Source organism: Pseudomassariella vexata (assembly GCF_002105095.1).
Source record: "Pseudomassariella vexata strain CBS 129021 chromosome Unknown BCR38scaffold_16, whole genome shotgun sequence".
In the NCBI taxonomy this organism is placed as follows: domain Eukaryota; kingdom Fungi; phylum Ascomycota; class Sordariomycetes; order Amphisphaeriales; family Pseudomassariaceae; genus Pseudomassariella; species Pseudomassariella vexata.
The window spans coordinates 248,384-261,672 of NW_024467971.1; the positions used below are offsets into that span (position 1 = coordinate 248,384).

Genomic DNA, 13,289 nt, shown 5'->3' on the forward strand with positions numbered 1-13,289 from the left:
TGGCTTGGCGGTGCGTTCCTTCGTGTTATTACCAACAGACTTGTAGAAGAATCTCTAGCTCTGCGTCCATGTCATTGATATCATCAACTGCAAAACAAAACCGCATTTGATTTTGAGCTGTGAGACTGTACCCCTATTCCCGTCTTTTGCAGATCGTCCTCAATCCCATCTCAACATTCTACACGCCCTTTGGCCACACCTCCTCGCTAAGCAAAGATATGGGTTCAATGCCGGAGCCCGAGCCGGCTCGTGGGATTCGCATCTCCATCGATCGTGGTGGTACCTTCACAGACGTGAGTCACTGTCAATCACTTGCGTCCAGATGCTATTCTCAATGGTCTACGAAAAGGAGACGCTAACTAGAGACTGCGAAGTGCGTCGCCTTCGTACCAGGACAAGATGATATTTTAGTCAAGTTACTGTCCGTAGACCCAGACAACTACCCAGATGCGCCCGTCGAGGCCATACGGAGGGTGTTGGAGCAGGCGACGGGAAAACCATATCCGAAGGGGGAGAAGATTTCTTTGCGGGGAGTCGGTATGTTGTCTCATTCGATGCAAAAGCAAAGCACGCGCGCTGAGAAGTGACTTTCGCATAACTAGAGTCCATCAAAATGGGGACCACAGTCGCTACGAATGCTCTACTTGAGCGGAGGGGCGAGCGCACTGCTTTCGTTGTGACGAAAGGCCTCAAGGTCAGTTTGCTATTTCTCCTCAAACAGGGATATGGGATGAGTATGGGGGCTAATGGCGATGCCAACCAGTAGGATCTGCTCCACATTGGCGATCAGTCCAGACCGAAGCTCTTTGACCTGGCTATTAACAAGCCAGACGTGCTGTACTCCAAAGTCATTGAAGTGCCAGAACGCGTTACACTGGAGGCGTCGACTGAGTGCCCCTCCCTACCCGAGGCAACGATAGACGGGGTAGACCTAGTAAAGGGGATCACTGGAGAAACGGTGAGGATTCTTCAGCGGATAGGTATGTCCTTCGCCCCCATATGCCTTCTTTTTCTGACAAGCACGCCACTAGACCTTGAAGAAACCAAACAGGCGCTGCAGTCGGCGTATGACGAAGGTTACCGCTCCGTGGCAGTGTGTTTGATGCACAGCTACACATTCCGAGACCACGAACTTGCGGTCGGCAAGCTAGCGGCTGATATCGGCTTCACGCACATCTCCCTCAGCGCCGAGCTCTCACCCGTGGTCAAGATGGTGCCCCGGGGTCATTCGTCCACAGCGGACGCATACCTCACTCCGGAGATTAAGCGGTATATTTCCGGTTTCGAGTCCGGATTCGAGGCGGATATGCGATCGAGTGGCTGCCGTTGTGAGTTCATGCAGAGCGATGGCGGGTTGGTCGAGTTCGAAGGCTTGTCTGGCCTGAGGGCTATTCTCTCGGGGCCGGCTGGTGGTGTGGTGGGATATGCGAGAACGGCGTATGATGAGAAGGAGGGGACGCCGGTTATTGGGTTTGATATGGGCGGGACTAGTACGGATGTCTCTCGGTACGTACAACTCGGGATATTGGATTTTTCGATCTTCAGTAGATTGGCTCCGGATCACAGTGCAGGTTCCAAACTAATTCTGTGTACAGTTATGCCGGAAAGCTGGAGCAGGTCTTTGAGACTACCACAGCTGGTGTCACTGTTCAGAGTCCCCAGCTGGACATTAACACAGTTGCTGCTGGAGGCGGAAGTATACTGACCTGGCAATCTGGCATGTTCAAGGTCGGGCCGGATAGTGCTGGCGCCCATCCTGGCCCTGCTTGCTACCGGAAAGGGGGCCCCTTAACGGTGACAGATGCCAATCTTGTCCTGGGCCGGCTCCGACCCGAGTTCTTCCCCAAGATATTTGGACCCAATGAGGATCTTCCGCTGGATATCGAGGCCAGTCGGCGACTTTTTGACGAAGTCACGGCTGAAATCAACCGGGAGGTTGCGGTCAAGTTGACAGTGGAGGAAGTTGCTGCTGGGTAATTAGAACCATTACACCATCATAACGTGGCTCAAACGCGTAAAGAGTCGCATTTTTAATATTTGGCTAACTGATGTCTCACAGATTCCTCGACGTGGCAAATGAGTCCATGTGTCGGCCAATCCGGACCTTAACTGAAGCCAAGGGGTTCGATACAGGCCGTCACAATTTGGCATCGTTCGGCGGCGCAGGAGGCCAACACGCATGCGACATGGCCAGGGCTCTAGGCATCTCACGCGTGCTCATTCACAAGTACTCTTCGCTATTGTCTGCGTACGGAATGGCCCTGGCCGACGTGGTGCACGAGGAGCGCAGTCCCTGCGCTCTCGTGTACGACGAAAATACTATGACCATAGCGACCAAAGAGCTTGACGTTCTTCAGGAGAAGGCGGTTGACAAGCTGCTGAAACAGAACATCGCCAAGAAGTCTATCGAGTCTGAGAGTTACCTCAACATGCGGTTCAAGGGGAGCGACACGCCCCTGATGGTGCAGGAGACGAGCGAGCCATGGGGCTATCTCGAGGCCTTCAAGAAGGCACACCAACAGCAGTTCGGTTTCTTGCCGGTGGGCCGCGAGGTACTCATTGATGACTTTCGAGTACGGTCCATTGGCCACAGCTCGGCACAAATCCCGAAACCTTGGCCCGTAGAGCTGGCCTCCTTCTCTTCTATCCTGAACGACAATAAACCCACCACCATCACCGACGCCGAGGCCACAGCCAAGGTCTTCTTCCAGGGCTCAGGCTGGTGCCAAGCCCCCATGCACAACCTTGACTCCCTAGCCCCTGGCTCCCGGGTGCCCGGCCCTGCGCTCATCATGGACAGCAAGCAGACTATCGTGGTAATTCCGAGATCGACGGCGACGATTCTCTCCGACACGGTTGTCATTGATGTTGATGTCGACAAGAAAGAGGAGGTGTCGTCCAGCACTGTGGACCCAATCCAGTTGTCCATCTTCGGCCACCGCTTTATGGGCGTGGCTGAGCAGATGGGTCGTGCGCTGCAGAAAACGAGCGTCAGTACGAATATTAAGGAGAGGCTGGACTTTTCGTGTACTGTATTTTCGCCTGATGGTGGGCTGGTGGCGAATGCGCCGCATGTTCCTGCTATGGTTCGTTGCATTGTTGAACCTCTCGTGCTGTGCCGTGTACTGACTGTTTGTCTTTCATGATTATAGATCGGCAGTATGGCCTTTGCCGTCAAGTGGCAGATGGAGTACTGGGGAAGTGATCTGTGCCCCGGCGACGTGATTCTGTCCAACTCACCTAGTTAGTTTTCCCCTGTTCCCCATGCTCGAATTGAGCAATATCGAAATCTACATACTAATCATATTACTCCAATTCCAGTATGCGGCGGCACCCATCTGCCCGACCTGACCGTCATAACTCCCGTATTCGACGCCAAAGGAGAGAATATCATCTTCTGGACCGCATCAAGAGGTCATCACGCCGATGTAAGCAACCTTTTTTGGCTAATACTTGTTTCCCCTTTTATCGAAGATGATACTAATCCCACCCAGATCGGCGGAATTCTCCCAGGTTCCATGCCACCCAATTCTAAAGAACTGTGGGAAGAGGGCGCCGTCATCAAGGCTTTCAAGGTTGTCGAGGGCGGCGAGTTCAAGGAAAAGGAGTTAACCGAGCTCCTGATGGCGCCGGGCAAAATCCCTGGATGCCAAGGAACACGCTGTCTCAGGGATAACATCTCTGATATCAAGGCCCAGGCTGCGGCGAACCACAGGGGCAGTCAACTTATTGGACGCTTGATTGAGGATTATGGTCTTGAGGCTGTGCAATTCTACAGTAAGTTCATGCCCATATTACCCAATCTGGAACCACCGTCGGCGTATTTGAACTTTTGAACAATGCATGACTGACAATTTTGGATTTTAGTGGAGGAGATCCAGGGCGCTGCTGAGATGGCGGTGCGAGACATGCTGAAGACCATTTACAAGATGACGGGTGGCAAGGCACTCGAAGCCGTTGATTACATGGATGACGGCACCGCAATTCAGCTGAAGGTAACCATCGACCCCACGACGGGCGGCGCAGTATTTGACTTTGAGGGTACTGGGCCGGAAGCTTATGGTACGTGAAGAATTTCTTGCTCTCCTTTCCTCACTCAGTCTCAGCTTTGACGTGATGTCATTGGTCACTACGGTTATATACTTGAGAGACACAAGGCGATTCACTAACTTAACCCAAACAGGCAACTGGAACGCCCCCATAGCCATCTGCAACTCGTCCATCATCTTCGCCCTCCGCTGCATGGTCAACATCGACATGCCCCTTAACCAAGGCGCTATCCGCCCCATCTCGGTTCACATCCCGACCAACTCGCTCCTCCGCCCCTCCGCCGAAGCCGCCGTCTGCGCCGGCAACGTGCTCACGTCTCAGCGCATCGTCGACGTCATCTTTCGAGCCTTTGGCGCCGTCGCGGCTAGTCAGGGGTGCATGAATAACCTCACCTTTGGCACGGACGATGCCGAAACGGGAGGGTTCGGGTACTATGAGACGATCTGTGGTGGATCGGGTGGAGGGCCGACGTGGGATGGGACCAGTGGGGTGCATACCAACATGACGAATACTCGAATTACGGACCCGGAGGTGTTGGAGAGGCGTTACCCGGTCATTCTGCGGAGATTCTGTCTCCGTGAGGGGAGTGGGGGGAAGGGATTGCACCCCGGCGGAGATGGAATCATAAGAGATATCGAGTTTATGGTGCCTATTAAGGTGTCGATTCTGAGTGAGCGGAGGGCATTCCGGCCGTATGGGTTGGAAGGGGGCGAGGATGGGAAGAGAGGAGAGAATTTGTGGGTTAGGAAGGCGTCGGGGAGGGTGATCAACTTGGGAGGGAAGAATACGGCGTTGATGGAGAAAGGGGATAGGATTGTGGTGCAGTCTCCAGGTGGGGGTGGATGGGGGAAACCGCTGGGCGGTGAGAATGGAAATGCGACGTTTGCGAATGGGACATGGGCTGGGAATGGAAATCGAGCGAATGGCGTGGCTTCTTTTGTTTCTCGTGCGAATGGGACGGCGAATGCGATTCAGGCTATGGGGGAGTCCGCATAGACAGCAATTAGAATGAATTAGAACTGCCTTGCTCTTCATCTGGCTTGATTGGACGTTTCTTTTGTCAGACATGATTCTACACATGGGCAACCATGCATAGCTGCTCCTTTTACACTCAATATCGTGCTGCTTTTTGTCTCTCACTTCATTGAAGTCTCGCATGCCCATTATTCACATCATTTAAATTCGACCTTTTTCGTTTCTGAATGCACAAAAGTCTCATATATTGATTTGTATTATTTGAATTTCTTACTGAAGTACTCAGTGAAGCCCCGTCTTGAAAATGCCAACTACTAAACTCAGTCAAGGCGACTCCAATATTTGAAGATATTGCATCTGTATTTTGTCCTTGTATTAACTAACTAGTGAGTGAGTGATATATGTATCCGTGAATCTATTTATCCTAGAATTCAACATTCATAGATTTTGATTGGTTAAAGCGAGCTATTTCTTACGTAATCTGATTGTAAAGTAAAAAAAAGTGTTATACTAGTTATGAACTGGCTATCTGCTCTTAAGTTGTAGCATGGGGGAGGGCCACCCATTGCCAAGACTGTAGATAAGGTGGTCATGGAAGATTGAGCCGGGCAATGCCCGTGCAACTAAATCTATTGTGGGAATCAGGTTGGACATCTACTTTTCGCTTGCGATTATTACGTCTATTGCCTTGTCCTTACCATGAATTGCGGCAGCGCCCTCTGGCGTATAATAACTAAAAGTGTGTAGGAGTCAAGTTTATGAAGCATAATCAAGTCCCAAGTATGAGGTTCAGGCATGCTCAAGCTATCATCTTTCCCCGAAGCCTGGGGTAAATGTCTCTGGCGACGTGTCGGGACCCGGGAGAGATAGCAGGGGGAAAGTACATGCATGAGCCTCCACCCAAAAGGTAATTTTGGTTGATAATAGCATACTGAGGATTCTGCAAGGATATTCATGATAGATAATGACTCTGAAAGATATGCACTGTTGATCAAGGTTAAGGGAGGTTAGGGAGCATCGTCAAATTATCGTTGCTAGGTCAGTGTCCCAAGTCTACACGCACGATCGATGCATTCGGTTCTGTGACAGACTGAATACGACACATGTGCACTGGACTGGCGAATCTTGAACTTTCATCTTCGTAACTTTGTGTCATTGTAGGTCATTATAACTGCTGCTTCCAGGCTATGAGAATAACAAACGGAAAATTTGAAACAGACTGGCTTCCTAAAATTGCCACCCAGAGCCCCCACTAGTCGTATTCTCATTACTTGGATCCCATCTCACTACTCCATTATCATATTTACACAGGCGCAACCACGGGCTTGAAGCCCTCAGGGTCGATGTACTTGCCATGGAAAGGATCAGCATGCACCCCATCCTGTCTCGGGCGGTCGTTGTCAAAGTCCAGCCGCTTGTACCCATGCTTCCGGGCATTCAAGTAATCCGCCATGTTATAAACCGTCTCATCCAACGGCTTATCAATGCCCAACCTCTTCAACAACGGACTCTCAATCGGCTCCAACCGCTGTTCATCCACGGGTCTCGCAAAGTAGATAACCCCAATCCTCTTCTCCCGTTCCTGATCTGCCGGCGGCTTCACAACCCGATGGATAGTTGCCTTGAACAACCCCCCGGTGAGCAACTCCAACGCCTCACCGACATTGACCACGAGCGAGCGGGGTAGGTATTGCACCCACTTCCACTCGCCCGCCGTGGTGTAAATCTGCAGCGCCGAAATAGGCTGCGCGAACAAGAAGGTAAACGAGCCCCAGTCGGTGTGTCCCGCGAGATACAGATCGCGGTACTTGTCGTTATCCTCGTTGGAGCGCGGGTTGTAAATCATGTACCTCAGGTACTCCGTGCTTTCTTTTCCCAGCGCATGGGTCTCCAGGATGCGGTCTTCCGGGATACCGAGGATCATGGAGATGAGCACAAGCAGCTTCCGTAGGACTTGTGACCGGATCAAAGCAATGACTTGTTGGACTTCCTCCATGTGCGGGCGCAGGATCGCCGGGTGGGCGTGGTTCTCCGGGTCGTACGTCAGGATGTTGTAGTGGTCGAGCGCTTTGTGGAAGCCGCCCTTGATGCCGAGCTCGCCCGAGGGCTTGAAGCCTACGTACCGGCCTTTGGCGTCTTCTTCGGGGGTGGCTTCGTATGGGGCCTTTTCTTCGGGGGGCAAGGTCAGGACGGTGTTGGCGAGCTGGACTTGACGCTCGTAGAGCTCGTTCGAGATGCCGTGGTTGGAAATGGTCAAGAAACCATGCTTGGTGACGCCATCGAGGAGTTCTTTGGCTAGCTCCTGGCGGGTTGAGGGGTCGTCGAATTTCTTGAAGTCGAGGTTTATCAAGTCGACCCAGTCGAGATTCTCCTTTGTGGGTGCGCAGGGGACAAACTTAGGGATTCCCGGGATGGTGGTTGCGGTGACGGAAGACATGGTGGCAAGTTGTATGTATGTGTGTTGGTGTGTGTGCAGCTGATATGGGATGGTATTATTTCATGCCTTGGCAAACAAAACTCGAAATTGTTGAGCTGTCGGTCGAATAGTAAATCCAAAGCCACCGGTATATCCACGATCCTTTTTAAGTACATGTAGCAATGGGCAATTCCTCCGCAACGGCACCGATCTGTCAATGAGGAGGGCTGTGACAATCTCGACCATGCTACCCTTTGTTCCAAATGCGACTCTCGGAAAACATAATCCCCTGCGACCTTACACAACTGCTCCGGGGGCTCTATCCCATCTACGTGGACGTTGCTCCACCCCTGGGATGCTGATAGCACCTGTCTTCGCCAACGTCACTTGGTATACCTGGTATTGCGCTAAAAGGTGGACAATATTGAGCTCCACCTTTTAGCGTCCCCACTCACAATCCGGGGGGGGGTTTAGTTCCAGGGTAGATCCTGTCTATAGGGAATCCTGTCCCACGGGGATAAGCTTATCAAAGCCAGCTGGGGGCCGGAAGATAATGAGAACCGCGGCGGTGCCGTCACCCGCGTGTTCTGGTATTCTCTCGCAGCTCAGCAGGCTTATAACACGAGGCCGTTGAGCACCATGAAAATTTAGTTCATCAATCGGTTCTCGCATGATCAAACTTCATTTGGGTGTCAGTGTTGTTGTTTAGCTTAAAGCTGACGTTGTCAACTCCACCCTCCACCCTGCAGCCATCCTTTGGAAACCAAGCATTCTCTCGACACTTCGGGAGTTTCCACCCACGCCCGCTAGAGTCGACGCAGCCAAACTTGGCCATGTCCAGTGCTTCTGTAACAGAGCCCGTCACCGTCTGCGAGACGACGAAATGGTGGCACAAGTGGAGCTGGTATGAGCGAGGCACGCCCGAGAAGGAGAAAGTCCTACTTCGGAAACTCGACTTTATGATCTTGGTATTTGGGTGCCTGACCTTTTTTACCAAGGTAGGCGAGCCCCTGAACCAGCCTAGCCTCGTGATGGTATTTTTGCGTTTGACTAACGCATTTCTTCTTCCAGTTCCTCGACCTTCAGGCCTTCCAAAATGCCTATGTCAGCGGCATGAAAGAGGATATTGGCATGGTTGGCAATGACTTGCAATACACGACCGGTGTCTTCCAAGCAGGTTACTGCGCTGCTATGATTCCCTCCAATATCTTGCTGACCCGAGTCCGGTGAGCGCAGCTGACCTACCCTTATCCGCCGGCATATCAATCGAGACATCATACTGATTTGCTTGTGTTCTCACAGACCCAATGTCCTCATCCCCATCTTTGAGATTCTTTGGGGCGTTCTCACACTTCTGACGGCTTTCACCAAGACGGTTTCTCACGTTTACATCATTCGGTTCTTCAGCGGCATTTTCGAGTGTGTTGCTTATCCTGGTGTGATATACTGTATTGGATGCTGGTACAAACGGAACGAGATCGGCAGACGTCTGAGTTTGTTCTATGTGGCCGGACCCCTTGGTACTGTGAGTGGCTGTGCTCGAGCCGACGAGACCGAAGCCCGAAAGCTGACCTTTCTCTTAGATGTTTGCGGGATACTTCCAAACCGCATGCTATACCAACCTTAACGGAGTAAACGTATGTCCAATCCGCACTGCTTATCCTGTTTAATAACGCCCCTAATTATATAAAAAACAGGGTCTTGCAGGCTGGAGATGGCTCTTCATAATCTGCGGCTGCATCACCCTCCCCGTCGCCATCCTCGGCGCTGTCGTCTTCCCCGCCCGTCCAGACTCCGAAAACCCCTCCTGGCTTCTCACCGCGGACCAAATCGCCCTCGCCCGCCGTCGCGTCAATGAAGGCGGTGCCAAAGCCCCCAAGATCAAGCTTACGACCGAGACCTTCGCCAAGATCTTCCGCAGCTGGCACTGGTTCGCCTTCGTGGCGCTTTACTACGTCTTCAACCAGTCCATGATCACCAATGGCCAGCCTTTCAATCTGTACCTCAAGGCACACAGCGATGTGTACTCAATCAGCCAGATTAACAACTTGCCTACGGGCCAGTCGGCTGTTTCTATCGTCACGGCGCTGACTTGTTGCTACTGGGCTGATGCTACGGGGAAGCGCTGGTTGCCGTCTATTTTCATCTGCGGATTTATGACCGTGGGGAGCATCTGCATGGCTGTGTGGAACATCCCAGTCGGTCTCAAGTTCTTCGCCTTTTACGTCGCTGGTCTCGGAGGCGCGCTGAACCCGCTTTTCATGGCTTGGGCGTCGGAGGTGACGTTCAAATCGGCTGAGGAGCGCGCGGTTACAGTGGCGTCGATGAATGCCATTGGGCAGGCCCTGTTGGCGGGTCTCAACATCGTCACGTTCCCGACCCCGTCTGCGCCGAGATTCCAGTTTGGGTGGTACTGGGTTATGGCGAACAACATTGCCCAGTGTGTGCTCGTTGTGGTAATCATGTATCTGCACAAAAGGGAGACGAGTCGTGAGATCCAGGTATTCGAGGGAGAGGTCTGGGACGAGGGGAATGGGGATGATATCAAGAAAGTTGCCACGAAGGACTTGGACAGTCGTGGGGAGGCTGCCTCTTACCGGGGAGAATCCTGAAAGGACATACAACTTTTCCGCCGCACTGGCAGGATTTATGATGCAGTTTCGGTTTCACTATCACAAAGGCTCTGAGTAGGTTTGCATTGCGACATGGAAAGTGCTTGACTTTGATATCTTCCTTGAAAATTGTTGTGAACTGCTATACTTCTGTGTGTGACGTAAGGCAAGTGAAAGCTGCGGTGATGTGAAAATGGAAAGCATACGTATTCATGCCATCAACAGTGGCACTCTCGATTGAGGTGCAGCAGCTCATCTTGTTCCGTTGAGCTGAAATGGCTCCAGGCAGGTGGGGCCGGACTTTCGGTGGATAGTATGGCGACCAGATATTTCCCTCAAAAGGAGAAAGGTGCTCGACTTGCATTGAACGGAAGTTGATAGGGAGGCCCGTATGGCAAACCTGTAATTATAACAACGAGTTCCAGATACTTGTCAAGCCTTGCATTAGTTTGTTCTTGCCGCTATCTTACACGCGTTTTCCCTCTCCTTTCTTACATGAATCTGACTGGCATGTTTTCGTCCCAGAATATGTTCACGCATCTACTTTGCACTATCCATTTGTTTACAAACGTCCGAGAAAAAGTCCATGCCCGCCTCTTTCCGTATCGCTCCATACATCGAACTGCTATCTAGCGGCCTCCCGTCTAGTTCCGAAGATGCCATTGCCTCTTCCATATGCCTTAAAGCAACCTCACTAACCTCCAATCTCGTCCCCGCGGTCTTGGCACAATTCAACGCATGCTTAGCATCCTTTACGGCTAGCCTGACATCAAATCCGGCCTTGCCATCCGGCGCCGGCGCATACGCCCCCGTAGTGATACGCTTGGAATAACTCTCCACTACGGGCCCAAACATGTTCCCCAGCATATTTTCGAGCGTCGCACAACCAAGGCCGGTCTTCTCCGCAAAGACGTGCGCTTCGGAGATGACCTCCATGAAGGAGATAACACAGATATTTCCGGCGATCTTGAGAAGACTGGACTTGGACACGTCTGAGCCCATGTCCATGACGGATCGGCCCATCACATCTTTGAGGTATGGTGCCATTTTGGACTTGGCTTCTTCGGGCCCGGCAATCACGAATATGAGTTTTCCAGCCTCGGCCATGGCGGCTGCGCCGAATACGGGAGCTGGACTGATGGGTTAGGTGTGTTCTGAATTCCAGCTCGAAGGTGAAAAGGGGGGGCCAATATACCTGCCACGAACTGTCCACCAGCTTGCAAAATCTGCTTGCCTACATCGACAGACGTGTCCGGATGTACGGTTGAGCAGTCAACGTATACCTTCCCCTCGATACTCCCAGACGCAATAATATCCTTGGCGACGTCTTGTAGAACAGCATCATTGCTTACCTGATGGCCCCTGCAGTAAGCTCTCAAACTACGAGCGGCTTGTGGGATCTGGACAGCTTACACACGAGAAGATAATGTCGCTCTTGCTCGCAACTTCAGCAACCGTGTTGGCTGAAACGGCACCCAGTGACTTTAGTGAGTCTCCACGCGATAGCGTCCGATTGGTCTATATCAATGCGGGAGAATTTGAGTTAGACAGATGTTTTTGGAGGTTCTTGGACATGCCGATGCCCATGGAACCGAGTCCGATCCAGCCCACTTGAATCACAGCCATGTTTGAAGTAAGAACAGAACCACACTAAATCTAGGGATACTATCGTTGTCTCGGACGACTACACTATCTGTACAGGGCTGATATCTGGTATTTATCAATCGACGTTTGCTTTGAAACAAGTAAACAAAGTCAATACTGAACGGGCATCGGAACCTCTAACTATCGGAGTTCATGCGGCTTTGCCTGAGCTCCACTACGCCTAATACGATTCGGGTTCCTGCTCCACTTGCTCACAGCAACAGATAGTTGCTTGACTAGATAGTGATCAAGATAAGAGCAGCGTATATGCCATATAATAAGCTTGGCGAATACGTTCAAGATTATATCATATCTTCCAGTCGCGCATTCAAAGCCATCAACTTATTAACCACTCAGTGTCCAACCTCCATCCAACCTCTCTCAATCTCTTAGTCCTTTGAAACCCCCCACCAGTTGCATCAGTCACCGCCAATATGAGCTTCGGAAAGCTTTACTGGTACCCCAAGGCGCCCCGCGCCACGCAGTGTCTCTACATTGCCGAGTACAACAAGTAAGTCCGAGTCCAAATTCTCGTGCAAACACTCTCTGATACACCTGCGCCAAAAGGCTCGATGTGGAATACGTCGAAGTATGGCCCATCAAGGTCGACTCCAGCAAGGGCGGCGTCGGCGAGGATTACCTGTCCAAGTTCCCGCCCGGAAAGGTGCCGGCATTGGAACGACCCCGTGGCTTCACGCTGTTTGAGTGCATCCCGGTGTCCATATATCGTGAGTTCAATGTCCCCAAACCCTCTTATTTGCCTGTTCGGACTGTACTAACTGCATGACTCTAGTCGCCAAGCAAGACCCCAACACAAAATTGCTCGGCTCAACCTTGGAGGAAGAAGCGACAATCCTGAAGTACGTGTCCGATGATACATATCATGTGCACTTTTGCATCTTTTGATCCCCCAAATGCTCAGAAAGCTTACGTGCGTTCCAGGTGGGCATCATTCGCCAACAGTGAACTCCTTCCCCCCATCATGGCCTGGATCAACCCCGTCATCGGCAAGAGCCCCTCCTCGCCCGAAATCCTCGCCGCGGCCGAGAAGAACAGCGAAGGCATGGTCAGCGTCGTCGAGAAGGCGTTGACGGGGAAGCAGTTCCTCGTCGGCGACCAGCTGACTATTGCGGATTTGTTTATGATTGCTGCTATTGCTCGGGGGTACCAATTTGTGAGTCGCAGTCGCCCCCTTTGTCACTTTAGATGTGATATGACAGGAATAACTCATTGACCGTGCGATTAGGTGTTTGCAAAGAAGTGGGCTGCTGCGCACCCGGCTATACATCAGTGGTACATGCGCATTAAGAGTGATGACATTTGGAAGAAGATTGATGGCGAGCCATACGTTTTGGATGAGGTTGGTGGCAAGCCGAGTTAGGCGGGCTGGCTTTTGTTATTTCTAGAGACAATACAATATTTATGAGATGCATGAATATCACCAGATTCGACTATGTAATACACTGTATTTATACGTACCCACGTTGCTTTGGTTTATACAGTTCGAACCTCGCAGATAAGAAGTATCATCTCTATGGACAAACACGCTAGACATCAAGTTGCTGCAGTGGTGAGAACACAGAAAGACAGGG

General features: G+C 51.6%; 5 protein-coding genes across 5 annotated transcripts; 3 read left to right on the forward strand and 2 right to left on the reverse strand.

Moving 5' to 3' along the window:
- Positions 1–84: 84 nt before the first annotated feature.
- BCR38DRAFT_468683 (Hydantoinase B/oxoprolinase-domain-containing protein) lies at positions 85–5,046 on the forward strand (the record flags this gene model as incomplete). The annotated part of the gene is made up of 12 exons (XM_040862786.1): positions 85–293; positions 375–537; positions 603–694; positions 767–980; positions 1,032–1,506; positions 1,596–1,973; positions 2,060–3,086; positions 3,153–3,243; positions 3,322–3,428; positions 3,495–3,777; positions 3,868–4,062; positions 4,184–5,046. Exons 1-12 carry the CDS (start codon positions 219–221, stop codon positions 5,044–5,046), a joined length of 3,963 nt encoding a protein of 1,320 aa, XP_040711365.1. The 5' UTR covers positions 85–218.
- A 1,282-nt stretch (positions 5,047–6,328) lies between these two features.
- On the reverse strand, positions 6,329–7,462 carry BCR38DRAFT_413311 (uncharacterized protein; the record flags this gene model as incomplete). The annotated part of the gene is made up of 1 exon (XM_040858822.1): positions 6,329–7,462. One exon carries the CDS (start codon positions 7,460–7,462, stop codon positions 6,329–6,331), a length of 1,134 nt encoding a protein of 377 aa, XP_040711366.1.
- Positions 7,463–8,274: 812 nt separating this feature from the next.
- Positions 8,275–10,053, forward strand: BCR38DRAFT_353046 (major facilitator superfamily domain-containing protein; the record flags this gene model as incomplete). The annotated part of the gene is made up of 5 exons (XM_040856749.1): positions 8,275–8,439; positions 8,513–8,667; positions 8,744–8,966; positions 9,025–9,078; positions 9,139–10,053. The coding sequence occupies 5 exons, from the start codon at positions 8,275–8,277 to the stop codon at positions 10,051–10,053; spliced, it is 1,512 nt and encodes a 503-aa protein (XP_040711367.1).
- A 540-nt stretch (positions 10,054–10,593) lies between these two features.
- Positions 10,594–11,679, reverse strand: BCR38DRAFT_460804 (6-phosphogluconate dehydrogenase; the record flags this gene model as incomplete). Its single annotated transcript, XM_040862456.1, has 4 exons — positions 10,594–11,183; positions 11,249–11,405; positions 11,467–11,571; positions 11,665–11,679. 4 exons carry the CDS (start codon positions 11,677–11,679, stop codon positions 10,594–10,596), a joined length of 867 nt encoding a protein of 288 aa, XP_040711368.1.
- A 345-nt stretch (positions 11,680–12,024) lies between these two features.
- Positions 12,025–13,078, forward strand: BCR38DRAFT_500122 (elongation factor 1-gamma; the record flags this gene model as incomplete). The annotated part of the gene is made up of 5 exons (XM_040864810.1): positions 12,025–12,208; positions 12,265–12,425; positions 12,491–12,557; positions 12,640–12,871; positions 12,944–13,078. Exons 1-5 carry the CDS (start codon positions 12,132–12,134, stop codon positions 13,076–13,078), a joined length of 672 nt encoding a protein of 223 aa, XP_040711369.1. The 5' UTR covers positions 12,025–12,131.
- Between the last annotated feature and the right edge of the window lie 211 nt (positions 13,079–13,289).